The sequence below is a fragment of the Patella vulgata genome, chromosome 5 (genome assembly GCF_932274485.2).
Source record: "Patella vulgata chromosome 5, xgPatVulg1.2, whole genome shotgun sequence".
Taxonomy (NCBI): Eukaryota; Metazoa; Mollusca; class Gastropoda; family Patellidae; genus Patella; species Patella vulgata.
In genome coordinates, this window is record NC_065883.2 from 53,828,034 (window position 1) to 53,850,060 (window position 22,027).

General features: G+C 33.7%; 1 protein-coding gene across 1 annotated transcript; it reads right to left on the minus strand.

The window, feature by feature from the left end:
• Positions 1-979: 979 nt before the first annotated feature.
• Positions 980-21,370, minus strand: LOC126822664 (neurobeachin-like protein 1). Its single transcript, XM_050551652.1, has 23 exons — positions 21,359-21,370; positions 20,985-21,142; positions 20,398-20,522; positions 19,799-19,928; positions 18,819-18,967; positions 16,555-16,685; positions 16,283-16,393; positions 15,067-15,162; positions 14,512-14,636; positions 12,555-12,695; positions 12,210-12,340; positions 11,579-11,688; positions 11,090-11,207; positions 10,874-10,971; positions 10,416-10,529; positions 9,953-10,042; positions 8,974-9,083; positions 8,597-8,769; positions 8,188-8,282; positions 7,769-7,885; positions 7,289-7,450; positions 6,590-6,738; positions 980-4,157 (listed from the first exon to the last, which is right to left on the minus strand). Exons 3-23 carry the CDS (start codon positions 20,468-20,470, stop codon positions 4,007-4,009), a joined length of 2,574 nt encoding a protein of 857 aa, XP_050407609.1. The 5' UTR covers positions 20,471-20,522; positions 20,985-21,142; positions 21,359-21,370; the 3' UTR covers positions 980-4,006.
• Between the last annotated feature and the right edge of the window lie 657 nt (positions 21,371-22,027).

Here is a 22,027-nt window from a genome sequence, read left to right on the forward strand (position 1 = left end):
ACGATTTGGGGCAATCTGACCCATTCTACTTGCAGTGCCACGGCCAATTCTTGCAGTGTTGTCGGTTGACGTCGACGAACCGATACGAAAGCAAACGTGGATAGGATAAACCAGCAAGCGGCAGTTTTCATCAACCCTTCCTTGAAGTGTCAAATTTGACAATGAACCCCTCCCACGTGTATGGTGCTGATGCGAGTCGCATGTGCAGCTCAGTGGTTCTGTTGGGGCAATATATATAAGTAATCTGTGAACATACTCTCAAAGCATGTCAAGTGTCCATGACTATTTATCATATCACAACCTGCATAGGTATTTGCATTTCAATATCCCCTACTTTTTTTGAAGAGTATATATGTTAAGCCCCATTGAACCTGTTATCAGATTAGCTGTAAAAAAAAAAATGTTAATGGAGCTTAAAAAAACTTAAAAATATTTTTTCTACCTCTAAATGTCTTCCATAATGCATTAATCATTTCATTGGCTTATTTTGTATCAAAGAGAATGTTTAATATTAAACAAAATTTGAACTGTAAAAAAAAAATAAATAAAAATGGAATAGGATCGTACAACTGAATCTGGAAATCCCTATAGTTGTCAGAGTAAATCACATAACTGAATGGATCACTATAGTGGTGAACATGTAGACAGTTCCCTGCACCAGACTGGCTTATCAATGACTTCATTCTGACATCTCAATTCTGGTCAATTGTATTTTTTTTTTTGATATCGCTAAATATAAAGGTAGATTTGGTTCCTTGTGCTAATATTTATTATGCAAAATATGTACTGGTAATTTGATGATAAATTTACCTAATCAAAAGTTGTTATAGGCTTCTTAACATTCAAGTCATTCGTAAGGTAACTTTAGCCTCTTGAGCATGCACAGTGAATGAAATGGGGTTTAATGATCATGGAAAATTGATCAAGGGCCATAACTAATGATTGGAAATCATATAGGATAACCAAGACAATAACTGCTTTTAATGATTCAATTTTATTTAAGATTACTGTGTATATATTATATGTATTGATGTTCGACTAGATACAATATTATCATTATAGGCAATATCACAATAATTGACTTTATTGACTGCATGTAATTACAAAATATTTGTGTTAAATCACTCTATAACTACAGAATCAAGATGGTAACATTTTCTAAAAACACTTTCCCCGTCTACAAAATAAAGAAATTTGATGTTGGCAACCAATGCACGACAGAATTATTTACATTCAAATAAGATATAAAATAAGTTGATAATATAATTCAAAACAAAGGTTTCCTCTACAATAACACAGACAATATGTACCAAGATAAGTACAATAACTGAACACATTGTAATTAGCATAATAAAGGGGAGAGAGAACTGAAGGCTTGGTAAATAAATATGGGGTTGATTTGATCAGATCTCATCTGCTGTATAAAAAACCCCACTTATATGGAATGCAAGTTACCTTTATGTTTATTTCTAACAACTTTGTGATGGTGCCATCATATTTTTTTTTTTTATACTCATTATTTTGCCTTATGCCTGGCATTTTATTTACAACAATTGACTGTTAATTTTATAACACCACATCCAGTTTGTGTATGATTCAAACTACATGTCTTCCAATACAAGAAAGATAATAAAATATAAAAATCTGCATCGAGTTATGTTTTCTTTTCAGTCAGAAAAGACGTTCCAAAAATTTGCTATCACTGAGTCATCCTAAGTCAAAAGACAGACGTTTAACTAAACACATCAGGTGTAATCAAATATTTTCGCATTGATCATATGTAATTTTTTTTCATAATTATTTAATCCAACTAAATAAATATGTAAGATCGACAACAATATAAATACTCTCTACTAATATATACAGTTTTTCCAATTATATATAATACAGCAGTAGTATTGTATGAAACAAAGTTTTCTAGTATAAAATATATAATAACAGTAATAATAATTCTTCAGCACATGCATCAATCTTTTATTTTCATTTTGTGAACAATCTATTTTCAAAGTAGACCACACTATTCTCTGTCTATAATAAAACTAGGGAATTGTAGGCACTTCTATCTCCTTCAATTTCTTAAATGTGTTAATTTTTGTAGTGCATACCCATTATTTGAGTCAAAAATGAAACCGTGAATTTCCTTGGATTTTATGTGTTGATTTGTCTTAAATAAAGTTAGATGAGTTATAACTTATGGTGAACAAAATATAACAATAAAATAAGTAAACAAACCAAATTTGCTTAATTTTCTGAAACAAAAAGGTTTATTTCCAATGGCAAGGTACTTATACAGTATAGTGCTTGAACCTTAAAATAATGGGATGTCATGTGTTGATATACATTTTTTTGTTAATATTCTTTTTGTCATACATTATACCAGTCAAATGATATGTTTGTTTTCATAAAAGAGAGGTCACAATAAATAGTGTTTATCACAACACTGAACCAACTACATTAATATCACTCTAAGATTGGGTGTCATTCTTCACACAAATTATTATCACAATTGAACATTTTTTGCAATGGCACATTTTCAAGGATTATTGTAAATTCTGTAATATTGCTTCACCTTATATCAATTAATTGTAATTCGTCGGACAGAAAACAAACTTCTAATCAAAATAAGAATTAAAATATTGTTTGAAATTCAGTGTCTTAGATATTACCCAAATTAAAAAATGGCCTATGTTATGAGAAATGATATTCAATTATCTGTTAAATATATCTTTATTATTGCACTAACTTGAGATAATAAAAAATCTTAAGATGAAAAGTAAAAATCTATAAGAACATGAGAATTATGCAGGGTTTTTCTTTTGTTCGAGTAATGATAAGTACATGTATGTAAGAAATTTATACATTTATATACAAGATCACACATAATCTAATATTAACAAACATTTATCCTTGCCTTAAGTCCCAACATACCAGAATAAAGTTTGATTTTAAGATGTGGTTTCGTGCAGCAAACAAAGACTTCTTACTTTAAACTAATTTCAAACCTATTTCTATAATCTTAAGTTTTCTTAATTATGAATGGAGATTTTAATATTTTTGATTTAAAAAAAATAAGTTCAACAATGACTGTTTCAAATTGTACAAATGGGGAAAATAGTCAAGAGTTGCTCAAAGACACAAAGTGGAAGGAACAATTTTGGAACTTTTTATACACCTAATACATTCACACCCAAAACTTCTATTAACTAGGTAACTTATTTAATTTTGTTATACTGTGTGGTTTTTCTGTAGTTAGTTTTACTTATTGATAATAATTTAGTTTATACATATATGCCTATGTCACATAATTAAAAATATTTTAAATCTATTTGAGAAATAAAATACTAATATGTACATACAGTTTTTATTGTAACTGTAAAAATATTCATTCATTGTAATTAGTAGAAATAGATATTAAAATTATAATAATACAATAAATATATAACAAGAAACTATAGTTGGCCTAGTGTGTAAACATATATAAAATACTTTCTAAAGGCACTAGTACCGGTATTCTTAACAATAATATGACACTCATTAAAATACACATCTTATACTTGTCTTATGTCTCCCCTTTCAGTCCCAGCAATTAGGCAAAAACTAAATAAATATTTTATAGCACTTTTTATTTCACTGACCTTCATTATTATAGATATATTATAACAGGTCAAACAAACAAATTTATAAGATTCATAGCTACATAGCTAATACAGTCAAGGTAAAAGACTTGATATTGTAATGATGTTTTAACCATATATACACAGACTTGTATCAGAACATTACTCATATACCAGCACATTACACTAATAATGAGAATAACTTTGAATTCAGATCTCAGTTTAAGCATATAATTATGGTAACAAAGGACAGAGAACAATTTCAACCCAAGATCTATATTTTAATGAGATTTTGACGAGATCACTTTGTAACTAACAGAATATATCATCTACTTGTATTTACATCAGCATTTATACACAACAGACATTTTATAAACAATATATACTAATTCTTAAAATATGGACATTCTCTTCTGTTTTCCCTTCAGACCAATAATAATGAGTTTACCATCTTTAAGACCAGCTAATAGATGACTGTTACCACTGGTCACACTTAAACATGTTATAGGCACTAATAATGGTATTGTGGTGATTGTTTTTAATCTGTAAATATATAATGTAATTAATCTAAATTCAATCATAGACCAATTGGTAATGGTGATTCTACATAAATTGCATACATTAACCAGAATACTCTTTTCAATGCCCTAATACAGTAAACCATTTAAAATTCAGCTTGCAATATATATATACAATATAGTACACATTTTTGTCCCCCGCCTTTCGAAGAAAGCAGGGGACTATTAAAATGGGTTCGTCCGTCTGTCTGTCTGTCTGTCTGTCTGTCTGTCCGTCCGTCTGTCTGTCCGTCACACTTTTTGGGACACAATAACTCTCTTCCTAATTGAGCTAGAATGTTCAAACTTGGTGTATGTGTTTATTAGGTCAATGCCTTGATGGAGTTCGAAGATGAGCATTTTCCGCTTAGGGTAAGCAGAGATAAGCAATTTGATTGGTTGATGCTTTGGGACACGATAACTCTCTTCCTAATTGGGCTAGAATGTTCAAACTTGGTGTATGTGTTGATTAGGTCAATGCCTTGATGGAGTTCGAAGATGAGCATTTTCCGCTTAGGGTAAGCAGAGATAAGCAATTTGATTGGTTGATGCTTTGGGACACGATAACTTTTAATTGAGCTAGAATGTTCAAACTTGGTGTATGTGTTTATTAGGTCAATGCCTTGGTGGAGTTCAAAGATGAGCATTTTCCACTTAGGGTAAGCAGAGATAAGCAATTTGATTGGTTGATACTTTGGGGCACGATAACTCTCTTCCTAATTGAGCTAGAATGTTCAAACTTGGTGTATGTGTTGATTAGGTCAATGCCTTGACGGAGTTCGAAGATGAGCATTTTCCGCTTACGGTAAGCAGAGATAAGCAATTTGATTGGTTGATGCTTTGGGACACGATAACTTTAGTTCTAATTAAGTGAGATTGATGAAACTTGGTGTATAGTTTCATTACAGTAATACCTTGACTAAGTTCGATAATGAGCATTTTCTGCTCAGGGTAAGCAGAGCGATAAGCAATTTGATTGGCCGAGACTTTGGAACACAATAACCCTCCTTCTAATTGAGCTAGAATGTTCAAACTTGGTGTTGGTGTTTATTAGGTCAATGCCTTGATGGAGTGTGAAGATAAGCATTTTCTGCTTAGGATAAGCAAAGATAAGCAATTTGATTGGTTGATGCTTTGTTTGGGACACAATAACTTTAGTTTCAATTAAGTGAGAGTGATGAAACTTGGTGTATAGTTTCATTACATCAATACCTTGACTAAGTTCGATGATGAGCATTTTTTGCTCAGGGTAAGCAGAGCGATAAGCAATTTGATTGGCCGAGTCTTTGGAACACAATAACCCTCCTTCTAATTGAGCTAGAATGTTCAAACTTGGTGTAGGTGTTTATTAGGTCAATGCCTTGATGGAGTGCGAAGATAAGCATTTTCGGCTTAGGGTAAGCAAATATAAGCAATTTGATTGGTTGATGCTTTGGGACACGATAACTTTAGTTCCAATTAAGTGAGAGTGATGAAACTTGGTGTATAGTTTCATTACATCAATACCTTGACTTAGTTCGATGATGAGCATTTTCTGCTCAGGGTAAGCAGAGCGATAAGCAATTTGATTGGCCAAGACTTTGGAACACAATAACCCTCCTTCTAATTGAGCTAGAATGTTCAACCTTGGTGTAGGGGTTAATGAGGTCAATGCCTTGATGGAGTGCGAAGATGATCATTTTCTGCTTAGGGTAAGCAGAGATAACCAATTTGATTGGTTGATGCTTTGGAAGTGGAACACGATAACTTTAGTTCTAATTAAGTGAGAGTGATGAAACTTGGTATATAGTTCATTACATCAATACCTTGACTAAGTTCGATGATGAGAATTTTTTGCTTAGGCCAACGAGCAATAAGCATGTTGATTGGTCAAACTCTTCTTCTAATTGAGGTAGAATGTTTAAACTTGATGTAGATGTTCGTCTTGACTGAGTTCAATGATTAACATATTGAGCTAAAGCTAAGCAGAGATAAGCAATTTCCTGCTTTGGGACAAGATAACTTTGATTCTATCTGATAGAGAGTGATGAAACTTAGTTTATAGTTGATAATCAGTTTGATTGCTTGATACTTTGGAAAAAAATAGATGTGCGATTAATTAATATGTGTCATCTATTTATTTGGGGATTTCGGCGGGGGACATCAGCCTCACTGTTGGCTTGTTTTTCATAGATTTGATACAGTTTATATATATGTGGATTTGTATTCACATGAGATGAGAAGTGAAGGTTGCCTTTGATCATTATATTCCAGATGTATACTCCACAAGTGAAATACAAACCAAATCAGGTTTTAATAACTGGTGGTCACAAACTTGGGGACAAATTTTCTAAATCTGAGGGGAACATTTTCCACGGACAAACAGATGATAAATAAGTACTGTAAAACACTTTACACTTTTATTGAAGTACAACTTACCCGAACAGCTGTTTCATGATAAGTTGTCCCTGATTATCGCCCATTATAAGATGCTCTCCTGCTAATATCATGTGACCTAAACCAGACATCAATGTTTCTGTGACCAAATGTTTACCATTAATAGAATATACATGTAAGGTATGTTTCTCCTGAAATTAATAGAATATACAATATATGTAAGGTATGTTTCTCCTAAAATTAAACATATTACTAATACTGAAAGTTTCAGATCCACATCTGTATAAAAGAAAGATATCAAACCAAATCCATCAATAGAGGGAATGTCTACCTTAATTCTAGAAGCCGATAACTACCCCTTATGCTTTTTTTTTTTTTTCTAAACAATATTTTATTGAATATTAGGATTATGAAACAGGCAAAGCCTAAATAATCCCTCTCCCCTTTTGTTCTTCATTGCCTTCGTGGGAAATGAGTGCAAAGGCAAGAAATGACCAATGCAAAACTAAGATGTCACTTTTAACTGTCAAAATTTTGAAATGAGACATAATTTGATGATATCATCTCAAAATACATTAGTTTCCTTATCTCAAGATCCATCACTACGTTCTCGTGTCAAGGTCCACGCGTCAACTTCCAATAGTGTATACGTTATATAAAAGCTTAATTAGGATTTTCCACATATTGTCAAACATTAATTTTGATATGATACTGTACATTCTAACTGTTGAAGCTACTAACCTGAGTACAGCTTTTATTAACTTCTTTACAATATAAAGCAACTTGTCCTTCATCAGATACAGCTAGTAACGGTAGATTCATGGTATAGTCTACTTCACATGGTGGTCGTAATGTTCTCATATAATGTCCTTTACGTACTGTATGCATTATAACAGTACCATCCTGTCAACAAAATACTTTATAAATTAACGACAATTGATTCATATGCTTATCTGATAGTCACATGGTAGTTTGGATACCCATCTGGGTATTACTATTAATCCATGTTAAAGGGGGGGGGGGGGCATATTTCTGACAAGTCTGAAGATAATATTATGTCTGGTTGTTTGAGACTAACCATTAAATGGCAGACTGGAGGAAATGAAACATACCTAATTTGCCAGACTTGTAAACTTAAATATGAGGATTATTTATATGAATTATATAGGTATTTCTTTCTGTCTAGGAACAGATTTAATCAAATTAATATTATTGGTTTACCTTAGAAGCTGATACAGCTAGATCTAATTCAACTGATATGTGTACAGCTGTAACCTCATCATCATGACCATATAATGTTTGTATAGGTTTATTACATACATTACTACTAATTCCACCCTATAACAAAACATATATATAATATTTAATGTCCTACTTCGCTACAACAGCAGGGCTTACATCATGCAGTGTGTTATGAGGGAAACTTTTATCGGACATCACAGCGGTCTACTTTTATTTTGATATCCAAATTTGAAGGGTTCTTTTATGAGCATGCCGACATGTACACAAGACCTTAGTTTTTGTCCAATCTCCTGATTAATGATCCAGCGTTTTACTCATTACGACTTCTAGAATGTTAATAAATCATGAACTGATGGACAGACAGGGTTACGACAACTTGGTTGTATAAAAATGTATACCTGTTGATTTATCTCCCACACTATACATGTAGTATCTCGAGAACCAGTTATTAGATGTTTACCACAATAATCTAACGCTAGACATGTCACTATATCTATAATATATCATATACAACATAATTTATAAATAGAAAATTTTATATCAACAGAAGTCGATAAAATGAAAATAAGGAGGCCGTGATAAAACACTTTCTATCTCACCAGTATCATTCTTATCAGGTGATAAACAACAATATCTAACAACAACTTATATATAGTTAATTAATGGTGACCACTAATTAATGGGAAATTGACTTAATTAAATTAATGTGAAACTATTATAATGTCGTTGATCAAAGTTGATGATTATTCAAATGGACATGAAAAAGACTATGAGAGATAGTTGATTTTTGAATGATAACATACTTACCAATATGTCTAACTATATGATTAATCTTCTTGTTTTTAGTGATAAGATAAACTTGTAGACTATTATCCCAATGTCCACCACTAAATAATAACTTACAGTCATGTGATACAACAAATAACTTAGCTTCTATACATAAACCAGGATCAAAAGCTCCATTTACATGTTTCTTTGTTCTGTTAAAAGAAAAATGATAAGTTGTTGAATATTTAATTAATTTGTAGGAAATGGGAGCATTTACAAGACACTCAAATTAAATGTTATATACCCAATTTGATTACAATTTAGCTGGAACTAAAATGTGAAAAATTAGATATTGTCTGAATCATACAAATGAAGATCGTTTGTTATTTATAGAAATATATTTTAAATAAACTCACTTTAGATTGAGCATTGATGGATCTTGTTCAAATGTATAATAATTAGATATAGATTTATCATACGGTAACCAACCATGTACTCCTATTATACCATCTTCTGTTACAGTTACCTATAAAAAATATTAAATATATAAATAAGTACTAATTACACATACGATACTACAGACAATTTGTAAGTTATCACTTTTCAAAATAACATAAGAAATAACATTTATTTAAAGGGGCATTAGTTAAGATTAGATAAAGAGTTGACAGTTCTTGCTATAATAGTTAGAAAATAGATAATGAAAATAGAATAAGCTGAAAATTTAAGTCAAATTGCTCCACTCTGAACCGATTCAATTTTAGACTAGCCTCGATCCTGATTGCTACCGTTGGTACGATAATAAACAAAATCTCAATTATCCATTTTTACATTACATCATCCATTACAAAATGTATTCAAATCCACTAAATATCGTAGACTAAGGATGGCATCAAGAGTTGATTATGGTCTTGATAAGTTAATTAATGTCTTTTTAATAATTTAGATAACATTTAAGGCAGAAAGACCTGCGATAGGCATATTTAGCTCTTGCATAATGCATGTTTAAACGGAAGCAACATTTCACAGAAAATAAAATGTTATTTCACTAGGCAGTAAGGGTTGATGAAGGTCAAAAATAAAAAATAATTTGTAAAACGGATTGAAGGTGTGTTACTTGGGGCAAAAATCTAGTAAACCGTGTACTATTTTGCTGTAGTCCAGTAATTACTTAAAATAGGTTAAAATTTTGAGAGTTTTTGACTTGATAAAATTGAATCTGTTCATCAATGGTTCAATTTAATTCAGCATATACAAAGATATAATGAACTGGAAATTTCCGATACCCACAACAAAATATATAAACAAGCCACTGCCACCTATTAGTGTTGGGTGAATTTTTTTATGGGCAGATTTTTAACCTCATTTTAGCAAAAGATATTATATTCATCTTACCATATTATCTGAAGCACCATGTTGTATAATAGATCTAGCTTGACTTCTTGGAACATGGATATATACTAACGGATCAGTTTCACTTGATACCTGTAATACAATTTAAAAGTGTGTGTATAGTCAGTGTACTTTATAGTAATGAATATAACCTTTCAAATCAAGAGGACATTTAGATGGTTTATTCCAACTCTATGCTATTTTTTCACTCCTGGTGATATCACATACCAACTTACTGTAGTATGACAATCCAAAATTACTTAGTCTACTAATCTCATCCAACCAGAATATGATTGATTTGTAATATTCAATAAAATTTAGAAAATTGGCACCATAAATTTACACACAACTATTGGGCAATAATGATTTATGTGTTATAACTGTTGAATATATAACAAAATTAATGAAAACTATTCTTTTGGAATATTCACAACAAAGCATATTATTTTTCATACATCATACTTACCGAAGCATAGAATGGTTTTAAATCTTTGACAAAATGGAATATATTAAGTGGTTTGGAATTTTTGTAGATTTTACTAATAGTTTCATCAAATGACATTCTTTTAGGATGTGGTTCCTGTGAAATAAAATAATGATTACTAAAGCGGTGGACACACTAGAAACAAACTTTCTCTTACGGACTATCGATGTAAGAACATTCTTTCATGCACAGTTAAATGGTTATGTAAGATATTAATACTGTACCTGTATACACAATAGATTGTATATCAAGTACCTCATTAACCCCATGTGAGTGTGAGTCCTGGTAAGGCCCCTTAATTTACCTACCAGAAACATGGGTCACTGTAGCGTTATGTCATATATTTGAAATTATAGCCTAATGAACAACCCCTCCGAAGTCCTTTAATAAAAAAAATCCTAGCTATATATACATAATGTACATTGACAATATTTTATTACCTTTAATAACTGTGTTGGTGTCTGACCAAAGTTATTGATCATTCCTTCTACAGCTTTTCTTTCTTGTGGATCTTTTAAGGCATCCAAATCAACAGCTCCTGTTAAAATATAATATACTTATTTATTCAAACCAGTACAGAAATAAACAATAAATATTTGTATAGTTCAATCAGTGAAATGTTGTTCTATAATAAAGAGAGAGATATGTTAACTTACCTTCATATGTACAGAAATAAAAGACATTTGCAGCTTCTACAGCAGCTGGTCCTTTCTGTTTATATCCAAATATCAAATCTATCCAGTTGTGCAGATTTCTAGACACATGTTCAGATTCCTACAAACAAAACAAAGTCTTGTACTAAATTTCATATCTACAAAATTTTGTCATTTTTTCTATGAGTCATCACGGTAATTGATTACGTGAGACTCAATATGAATACATGGAAATCGATGAGGAAGTTTTTATCTTTTGAAAAAATGTGGTCTTTTTAAAGTGACACAGCAGTATCTGAGAACAAATTCTTTTTTTTTCTATATCGTCTAAGTATATATTTGATGTGCACTTAAAATCATAGTATAGATTTTAGCCAGTGAAAAGCCTGCATTCATTTTAATTTAAGATTTTGTGAAAAAGGCCTCAGAACTTCAGGAAAATTTATAACTTAATTACTCAGATTTATAAAAGAATGCATTATAGTAACTCACTAGTGCCTGTCTGTGTTTATGTATAAATTCCTCCGGTGTTTTAGCCCAGTTAGGTAAAATAACATCATTGATCCTCTCTTTACTTAACTGTAGTTTACCCAAATCAAAATCTAGACAAATAGATAAATATGTCACATAAAATAATCCATTCATATACTCCTGTCATACGGTATTAATACTAATTACATAAACTACCATACATAATACTAAACTATCTAATTATCATTAGCAATTTGAGAACAAGACGAAGAGTTCTTTATTTCTGATTGGGAAAATGCAATTTTTTTCAAGCAAAGTTCTCACCGGTAGTCTAATTTAAATCAGGTTTCAGAATCATGTTATAATCATTTCAAACCAAATGGAAATATTTTTTTCAAAATTTAAGTCTGACAGTGTGTGACAGAATAAATGATTTCACTAGATAATTTAAATTGACAGCACAGCAGAAACTCTTCGGTCAAGGTAACATAATATATCTGGAAATGAAAGATTTCCAAAAGCTTTTTAAATTAAATTCAGAAAAGTATCAACAAGCCCACTACAAGCAGCAGCAAAATACACAACGGTTATTAAAAGTTGAAATAAAAGATTAAATGAAACCATGTTTCCTACATGACAGTGTCTCACTTACTGTTCATGTTTACGAGAAATTCTGGTAAATAAAAAAACTCTGGTATAAGTTCCTTTACATCATTAGGATTTTCAATAGGAGACATCCAACTACCATGTATAGAATGGAATTGTCTATCAGCAACATCAAATCTGATCAAAATATAGAAAACATACAATACCAAATAAACAGTGTCAAAAATAAATTGTTTAATGGCATTTAGTAATTGAACTGGTACACACCCACCCCTATGAATTACCCTACACAAATACATATTGTAATATGTAATTAACTTACTCGAAACTGAGTTTTATACTTAATTTACTTGCTACTCTGTTATGTAATATATATATATAATAAGCTTACTTGCCACTCTGTAGTTGTATATGTAATGTAGTAAATGGTTCCATTCTAACCATATAATGTATAACACCAGCAGCATTAGAATAATGTGTACCATAATGAAACTTCTCTATACTACCAGTAGGATCTTCAAATGTTTCATATCTATATCATAAATAGTAATCGGTAAAGCAGACAAACTCTTTATATACTATTCAAAAAAAGTAGGGGATATTTGATTTTTAAGTGTTATTAAAGTCACCTAATGAAACTGACGAAGAAACAAATGACAAAATGAAATGAAGTTCACATTCATCGATTTATTCCAAATGATCGTTAGACTAAGTAAGGCACAGACTGACCATTATAAGGGTAAAATGATACCCGGGGTCAAACAGCAAAGTTACCACAGCACCACAACCAAGTCAGTAACGGGTAAATCCTCCTCTGTTTGCCAAACAAGCATTGATCCGACGTGGCATACTCCTAATGAGACGTCTAAGGTCATTTTGGTCCAGATTGTCCCATTCCTGTTGCAACGCAGCAGCAAGTTCTTGGACATTGGCAGGACGTTGTTGACGTTGACGTAACCTCTGTCCAAGCATGTCCCAGACATGCTCGATGGGGGAGAGGTCGGGACTCAGTGCTGGCCAAGGTAATGTGGTGATGTTCTGTTGTTGGAGGTAACCTGTAACGATCCTGGCCCTGTGACATCTTGCGTTGTCATCCTGGAAGATGAAACGGCGGCCATGACGTCGTGCGAACGGCACAACATGGACTGCCAAGATGTTGTCCCGGTAGTACTGGCCTGTAACACGCCCTGCAACAACATGTAAAGCCGTTCTTCGAGCAACAGTGATGCCTCCCCACACCATAACAGAACCACCCCCAAATCGATCATGTCTGATGACGTTAACGTCTTGGAAGCGCTCGTTTCGACGACGCCACACACTCCTACGTCTGTCCAAAAAATCAACAGTGAACCTTGACTCATCTGAAAACATCACATTGCTCCAGCGTCGATTATCCCAGTGTTGACGATCCCTACACCAACGACGTCTTGCCTGAATGTGATGATCTCTCAAACAAGGGATCACGCGAGGACGTCGGGCGCGAAGGTGACCCCTATGCAGTCGATTCCGAATCGTCTGGCCACTCACTCTCACACCAGTGTCTGTTTGAAGACGAGCGCTGATCTGATTTGCTGTGATGACACGATTTCTCAAGGCCAAGGTAGGGATAAATCGATCCTGGGCTTGAGTTGTCGCCCTTGGTCGACCTGAGCGTGGTCTGTCCTGTACAGATTGTGTATCACGGTATCTGGACCATAGCCTGCTTATGACAGACTGAGAAACATTCATCGTCCGCGCAACAACCGCCTGTGTTGTGCCGATCTGTAGCATGCCAAGGGCACGTAACCTTTCATTTTGGGTAAACCGACGCATATCAAAATTTGTTTTCTGGTCACTAAAACAATTAAACTGATGTTTCCACCCTGGAATTCAATGCCACAATGACTGTAACATTCAAAGTCAGAGTCGTGCAAATCTTGGGTTGGACCCCCATGATGATCCCAAGCATCACCTGCATTCCATGCGGTAGCTATTGGTGCGTTTGGGCGTCACATGTAACTGGAAATGTTTCTTCTGTTAGGTTCTATAGTGACTTTTTTCGTAGTCATTTGCATATTTTAGTATTATGCCCCCAAAATCAAATATCCCCTACTTTTTTTGAATAGTATATATACCATGTAAACATATTTTAATAAACTACAGTACTTTGTTAATTCCATAATATGATAGTCTATATAGCATTTTTCACAATTTTTGTTGTTTGAACCAGACCAGATCATTTGATATTTTTTCTAATCACGGTGTTATTGTCCAGATGGTCATGGTTTGAGGGAAGGTGCTCCATGTAAAACATGTAAAATACATTTATGCCTTTAATTGTAAACAAATTAACAACAGGAATCTCTTACTTTTCTCGGACCTCTGCTTCAAATTTAGGATTTACAGCACCCATTGGTTTTGATAAATCCCGATAGATATCGTCATTTTCTAAATCAAGTGTTTCTGAAACATAGTCACTTAATATCCATGGAAACTGGAAAAAAAAAAAATATTTGTACAACAAAACAATTAAATTTTTTATAATGTTTGTTGTAATAGAGAAATGTATGAAAGAGGGTGGTGACTCTTCTGGGATGTCTAATTGCGACTATGTACATCAGAGACCTTTACTGTACTTGGGTCTCCATCAACAATGTAAAGGGAGAAGCCACACAAAACTAGCAGCCTTGAGGGAATTCTGGGACGGCTATGCCCCACTATATAGATTTCCAATTTGACGTAAAAGGTGAAATGATTTTCATATATGTCTTTAAATGTTAACGATAATGTATTGATCATCTAACTAAACAAAACAAACTAACTTGTAACTTAAACTGGATAGTGTAAAATTCTTAAAAACGTTTTATTCACAATCTGTTATTCATATAAATAACTAACTATTTGATAATAATATAAATACTCACAACTGGATATTGACTAAGATCATTGTATGTTCTTCCAGCTATTGTATTTAACTGCATCAAGTAATCAAAATTTGATATCTCACGCTGAACCCATTTCTATACAAAAATAATAGATATAGAATATTATGAATATTATTATATACACCATACATATCTTGCTGACACAGACTAGAGAATGAATTATTAGTATTATCATTATAAAATTTATATGGCCCCACTTTCACTTGTGTCTCCAGGTAGAGATGCTTCACAATATTACAAGGTATGAAATAAAACCATGAAATACAATAAATAAGATAGTATGATAGCCACGTAAAGCGTGGAATATGTCCACACAGCACCTTTGTCACAACTGCAAGTTATCTGAAAGGAAAACTTGATGTTGAGCAAATTTGATAAGGATCCAGGATCGTTGAAGACATCTAATCTCTAGGGTTCATCCTCTTATGACTCCACTGCTTCCAACAAAATTTGAAAACCAGCGATCATCCTTAGTGTATAAGGAATAAGTATGCTAAGTTTCAAAAGGATCTGTTAAGAATTGCGGCCTGTGGGCGACACACAGACACACAAAAATTGGGCGTGGCTCTGTCCAAGGGGGTCGGTAATGCACCAAATACAATATGTATCATCCTTATGGTATAAGGAATAAGTATGCAAAGTTTCAAGACAATCCATAAAGAATTGTGCCCTGTAGACGACCCACAGGCACACACACATACATATATACACACACCCACAGACAGGGGCGACAGCATAGTACGTCCACATTATGAATGTGGACGTATAAAAATTAGTCCTGAAATAAAACAATACATATAACAAAAACAAATAATAATATTATATCAGCAAACTCTGACATATATGTATATATATACACAACAAAACTAATACTAACTTAGAAAAGAAAGTACATGACTTGAAAATTTATCTGTTTAAATTATATTATTAGAGACTTGTGTATTATGCGCCATGAGCATGTTTTGTGGATATAGCGCTTTATAAATGGACATATTATTTATTATTATTATATTATTAATTTATTTTAGCTTCTGTAGAAAGCACTATTCTTTCTGTCTACACAAATTGAAGAAGTGATGTAAACCTTGTTTTAGCAAAAGGAATCTTTTGAAACCTGTGCAGATTGGTTCTGATGTCTAATCATGTTTGTAAAATTTTTATATACAGTAAAAACAAGATCTTATCTTTTACTTACCTGTGTTAGTCCTGAAGCTTTCAATAATTCAGCTGGTGATCGGGTTCCATAATAATTCAAATTAGGTGGTCGTAAACTTAGCATTCTACTATATACTTTGTTCCTCACAGACTACAAATAAAAATCCACAAGAAATATACTATCCAAAACAAGGTTTATTAATAAATATGTACATAGCTTTTTTTAACAAATTTCTGTCACTTAAAGCATTAAAAGATTTTTTTCCAATTAAAAAAATATCTATGATCTTGACCAATACAAATACCACCTACTTTTTCAGCAAAATTAAGAAAGTAGTTAGTCTGATCAATAAGAAACATCTCCAAGGCACTTCTTCTCAAGTTATAGCGACGGAAATGTATTTCTCTCAGTTGACTTAGAGCCCATTTAAAATCTTCACCTCCTAATAATAAGATAAAACTCAAAGGATAGTATATGATCATATACAAAATTTAAAACAGAATAAAACATTAAAGCTGATGAATACTGACTTTAACTACTGAGTTACAAGAAAAAAATGCAACATAATAAGATAGATTGCCAGTCGATGAAACATAGTAATTAGTAACGAGAGAAACAGGGTTTAACATCCACTTGACACAAACTAGGTCATTTCAGGACTAACACATGGTTTAATTTTATTTCAGTAATTCGCTTGCGCGTAGGGGTCTTTAGCAGTGGGGGGAAACCAGAGGACTCAGAGAAAACTAACGAGGTTGGACAGGCAACCCTACTTCTTGTCACGTACAACTGGGGAATCCAAACCATGCCAGTTGACTCAATGACAGACCTTATGATATAATACACACACGCTAACCATTTGCTCATCCATCCCCCCCACAGCCCCCAATAATTAGTAACACTGATCAGTTTAATAAAAGGAGCTAAAGCTCTTTGAGTCTGATCTATCATTTCAATTACTGATGGAACATACTTTATATGGTTACATACTGAGCGCCATGGAAAACGCATCACTTAGTTTTTCGTATAACAAAATGATCCTGTAAACATATCTTATTTATTTTGCTTCTTATTGTGAACAATATTCAAATGGGAACACATCATTAACAACACATTTGTACACTTATGGATGTTTAATCTGTAATCAACGGTACAAAGTCAGAGGGGTCAAAACCAAAAGTACGACATATATGTCAGTAGCGCGTGTGTCCTCCACGGGCTCTTACGCACGCTGTGCATCGACGTTGCATGGAATTTACCAATGTTTGAAAGAAGGCCTGGGGCAAATTGTTCCATTCTTGGACAAGAGCAGCTTCTAAAGCAGCAATGGTGTGCATCTGTGGTGTCCGATACAGACGGCGTCCAATCTCATCCCAGACATGTTCTATCGGTGCCATGTCCGGAGACATGGCTGGCCAGTCCAAGACATTGATGTTGTTAGCAGCCAGGTAGTCCATACTAAAACGGGCGGTATGTGGACGTGCATTATCCTGTTGGAAGTGCTGAAGTTGTGGATGCACTCGAAACATCGGAACAACAATTGGTTGCAAGACATCATCACGGTAGGCTACAGCATTAACGCGACCCCTGCAAATGTGTAGGGCGGTCCAGTGATGAAATGTGAAGCCTCCCCACACCATTACATTTCCCCCACCCCATCGATTCGTTTTGAAGACTGTTCCCCAAGACGTCTCCACACACGTTGACGGCCATCAGCGTGATAAAGATGAAAGCGACTCTCATCACTGAAGAGCACACTTTGCCAGTCTACTCCTCTCCATGTCTGGTGACCTTGAGCCCATATCAAACGCCGCTGACGGTGATGATCCCTGAGGATAGCTCCAACATAAGGTCGTCGTGCAAGAAGTCCTACTTCTCTTAGACGTCTTACGGTGTTGGCACTTACTGGTCCTTGTCTTCCGACGACTGCTGCACCTGTTCGAGTCGCTGGGCGGAATCTGTCACGCAGATGAGTGACCTGGATGTAGCGGTCTTGAGCCTGGGTTGTAACGCGTTGTGGACCAGGACGTTGTCGGTCACGTGTTGATCCAGTAACTCGAACACGTTTCACCAACCTTACAATGGTGGACTGATGACAATTGAAGTGTCTGGCAATAGCATGTGTAGACATGCCAGCCCTGGACATTCCCATGGCTTCATTCCGTTGATTTTCAGTAAGTCTCGGCATCTCTGGCTCGATTCCTTCACATGTCCAACAACAAATTACGACAGATTGACGTTTCACAGTTCATGTACTGCACATTAAGTTGAAAACATGCTTTTAAAAGGCTCACACACAATTCCGCACGTGAATATTGGGTTTTTCATGTGCATCTTGTGCAATTTTTTTTTGTGCACACAGGCCGATATTTTTTGCGTTTGGGAGCATTGTGTGAAACAATAGTTCATAGTATTGCATAATATTATACATACAAAACCACCTAGTAATAAAATATTTGGGAAAAAAAAGTGATGCGTTTTCCATGGCGCTCAGTATATTATATTCTCATCTCACAAAATAATATCAACACAGACTAATTAAATTTTAAGCTTTTAAAATATATATGACACAAACCTTCTGTTTTATTTGAACTACAGTCAAAAAAGTAGACATGAGTTGTTGTAACCTCTAGACGACCTTTGATAATCTCAACTAATGTGATTAAAACACAATCTTCAGAAAATACTAATTTCTCTTTTCCTGATAATTCTTCACTTGCTGTGCTATAAATTATAAACATGAACATGGATAGCATGGTTTTCATTTAAACAGACTTGTAAGAAATTATCTTAAACTAGCAGGATACCTGGGACCCAATCCTCCCAGGGCCCAATCCGACTGGGGCCCAAATTTGATGGCCTAAAACCTTCATGGGGTCATGCTGTTAATTTGAACCACATATGTGAGGGTGGAGCTTGTCGATGAAGCCTGATGGGCAAACATACACACATACATACACACCTAAATCTTTTATTTTTTTATATAGATAAATTGATAATGCTATGGTGCCCTGTAGATGGTGTTGATGTCGAAACTTAGAAGTTTTACTAGTTGTTTCAACGGATCAACCACACGGATCAACCAATCAGATAGCTGAAGACTAATTAAACAAGAAGGTGAGAGAGAGAGAGATATGGTTTAACGTCCACTCGACACAAACTAGGTCATTTCGGGACTAACATATGGTATAATTTTATTTCAATAATTCGCTTGCGCATAGGGGTCTTTAGCAGTGGGAGGAAACCGGAGGACCCGGAGAAAACCCACGAATGGTTGGACAGGCGACCCTACTCCTTGTCACGTACAACCGGGGATTCAAAACCACGCCAGTCGACTCAATGACAGACTTTATGATACAGCGCGCGCACGCTAACCATTCAGCCATCCAATCCCCCAAACAAGAAGGTAGACTGTGGTCACTTCTCAAATGGCTGTGACGTTTGAATTAAGTGTGAGATAACATTTTAACAAGCAAATTGGGAAAACATGTACTAATTGGTGCCTTGACAAATGATAATTAAAATAGATGGAAATTACATATCTAATAGACATACCTTGAAGAGCTGATAACATTCCAATCTTCATCACCCAGTGCATCATCAGCTATGTTTTCTTTAGATACTAGAGCTTCTTTAGATAACTTTAAATTACGTAATTCTTGTTGATACTCGGCCTCTGTCATTCCTGATGAAAATTAATAAGTTACATTGGTTACCATAAATATATATGTATACCCTGGACAGGAAAACTGGTATAAAATTATCAAGACATCAAAAATCAAATATTTAACGAACTTATTTGCTTTGGGTGATTACTCTTTTGAACAATTTTAAACCACATTGTCTTAAATATAGTAATGATGAATCAAAATAAATCTGTGGGCTACGAATAATTTCACATGTTATTGTCCAGTGAAAACAAACTTGGTGGGTCACGAATCCTTCCATTCCAGAGTCTTCAAATTATCCAAACTGGTCACTGGTTTACTTGATCGACATCATTTGTAGGATTGAAAGAAATTGAATCTAGAACATTCAAATGAATTAGCCTCAAGAAAACAACATCATGAATTTAAGGAAAATAAACCTATTTACTGTGAAAGGAAATTTAGTATTTATGGTATTGTATGATGTAATAAATGTATTTCATCTACCTGTGTTATCTCTCTGACTACTAGCACCTTTATGTGAATCAAATGTATAATTCTGAATTAATTTCACTTTCATACGTGAAAAGTTTTCTTGGTTAGACAGTTTCCAGTGTATTTCCTCTTGAGATCTGAAATATGGTAGAGAGGTAAAATGTAATGATATCAACAGATAACTGGTTCATTTACCCATGTTGATTTCAACCTTAAAAACAGGTGATTTTAATAAATCAAAAGCATCATGCCTGAAATGTTTACTTTTGTTCATGTCATGTACTATATATACTGATGTCCAAAATAAAGTATACACTGTGCATTTTGTCCTGCTTCAAACAAAGTCGTTTTTCCATTGTATGCGGTATTTGGGTACAATGTCCATTTGTTTTGCCATTTATTTGCTTAGAAATATTGAGTTTGGACGCACAAGACATGTTCAGTGTAGTTTTATCACATTTTTTTGATTTAAACAAAATTTAGTCAGTTAGTGTGTATACTTTCTTTTGGACATTAGTATAGATGATGTATTTTTGCCAACTGCCTTGCCGCTTTGTGCTAGTATTCTCTAATAAGAAATAATTGATAAGTCATCTTACCTTTCAATCCAAGCACCTCGTTCTCCAGTAAAAAATCGTTTTGTAGCTCTCCACTTACGTATGGTAGATAAGTGTTGGTTGCGTAACTGAGCAGTAACGTTATGGAATCGTTTTTGTTCTTGAGCAGATTTTAATTTACATACATCAATAATTTGACTCTAAAATTTATAAAAATATAACCAAATAATATAAAAGTAAAAACTTGAAATTGGAATCTGTAATTCATCAACTACAAGTAAGGTATAAATTACTTATCATTTTTAATATGTCTACATGTTTTTGCATGAGACTCACACTGCACAAGTAAGACTACTATTTACCATCATGTAATATAATCTCTATTTCAGTATTGTATTTATTGTTGTTGCATGTACCTGAAATTTTAATCTACTCGTTCGGATGGGATTTTTCAACAGGACATGTTTACACACTGGCAACATGCAAAAAAAAAAGTTTTGACAATGGAATTCGAAATAAGTGTATGTCAGGGCAAAATTCCACTCATAGCACACTGTATTGCATATGCCTGTCTTCATTAGCCCAGTCGGTGCCGAAAAGTAGGACATTAAACCCATTTCATTTCTGTTCTATTTACAAACTCTTAATTTACTACATTGGGTTTGTAGAATGTTCAATGTCAATATTGCACTTTTCAATAATTATCTATGCATCATGTAATGTGATTATACAAGTACCTGAAATTTTAATCTACTGTCACCTATTTCTCTGTTACGTTTATGAATATTTATCATCATAGCTTCGTGACAATCTGTCCAAAATTCTCGTGTATTAGCTTTATTTTCTTCAAAACTTAACTCCATAAAATGATGCATCTGTGGGTTAATCTAGAAAAAAAAACAATATTTGAAAGTACAGATAATTTAAATCCTGAAGATAGACAAAAACAGAATACAAATTTAAAAAAACACAATTTTAAGAAAAGGAGTGTTATACAACTCTTGACCTGCACAATAGTCACAAGAAATTACGGACAGATGACAGACAAAGGCGATAACAATATGTGTACTGCACAGAAAAAAAAG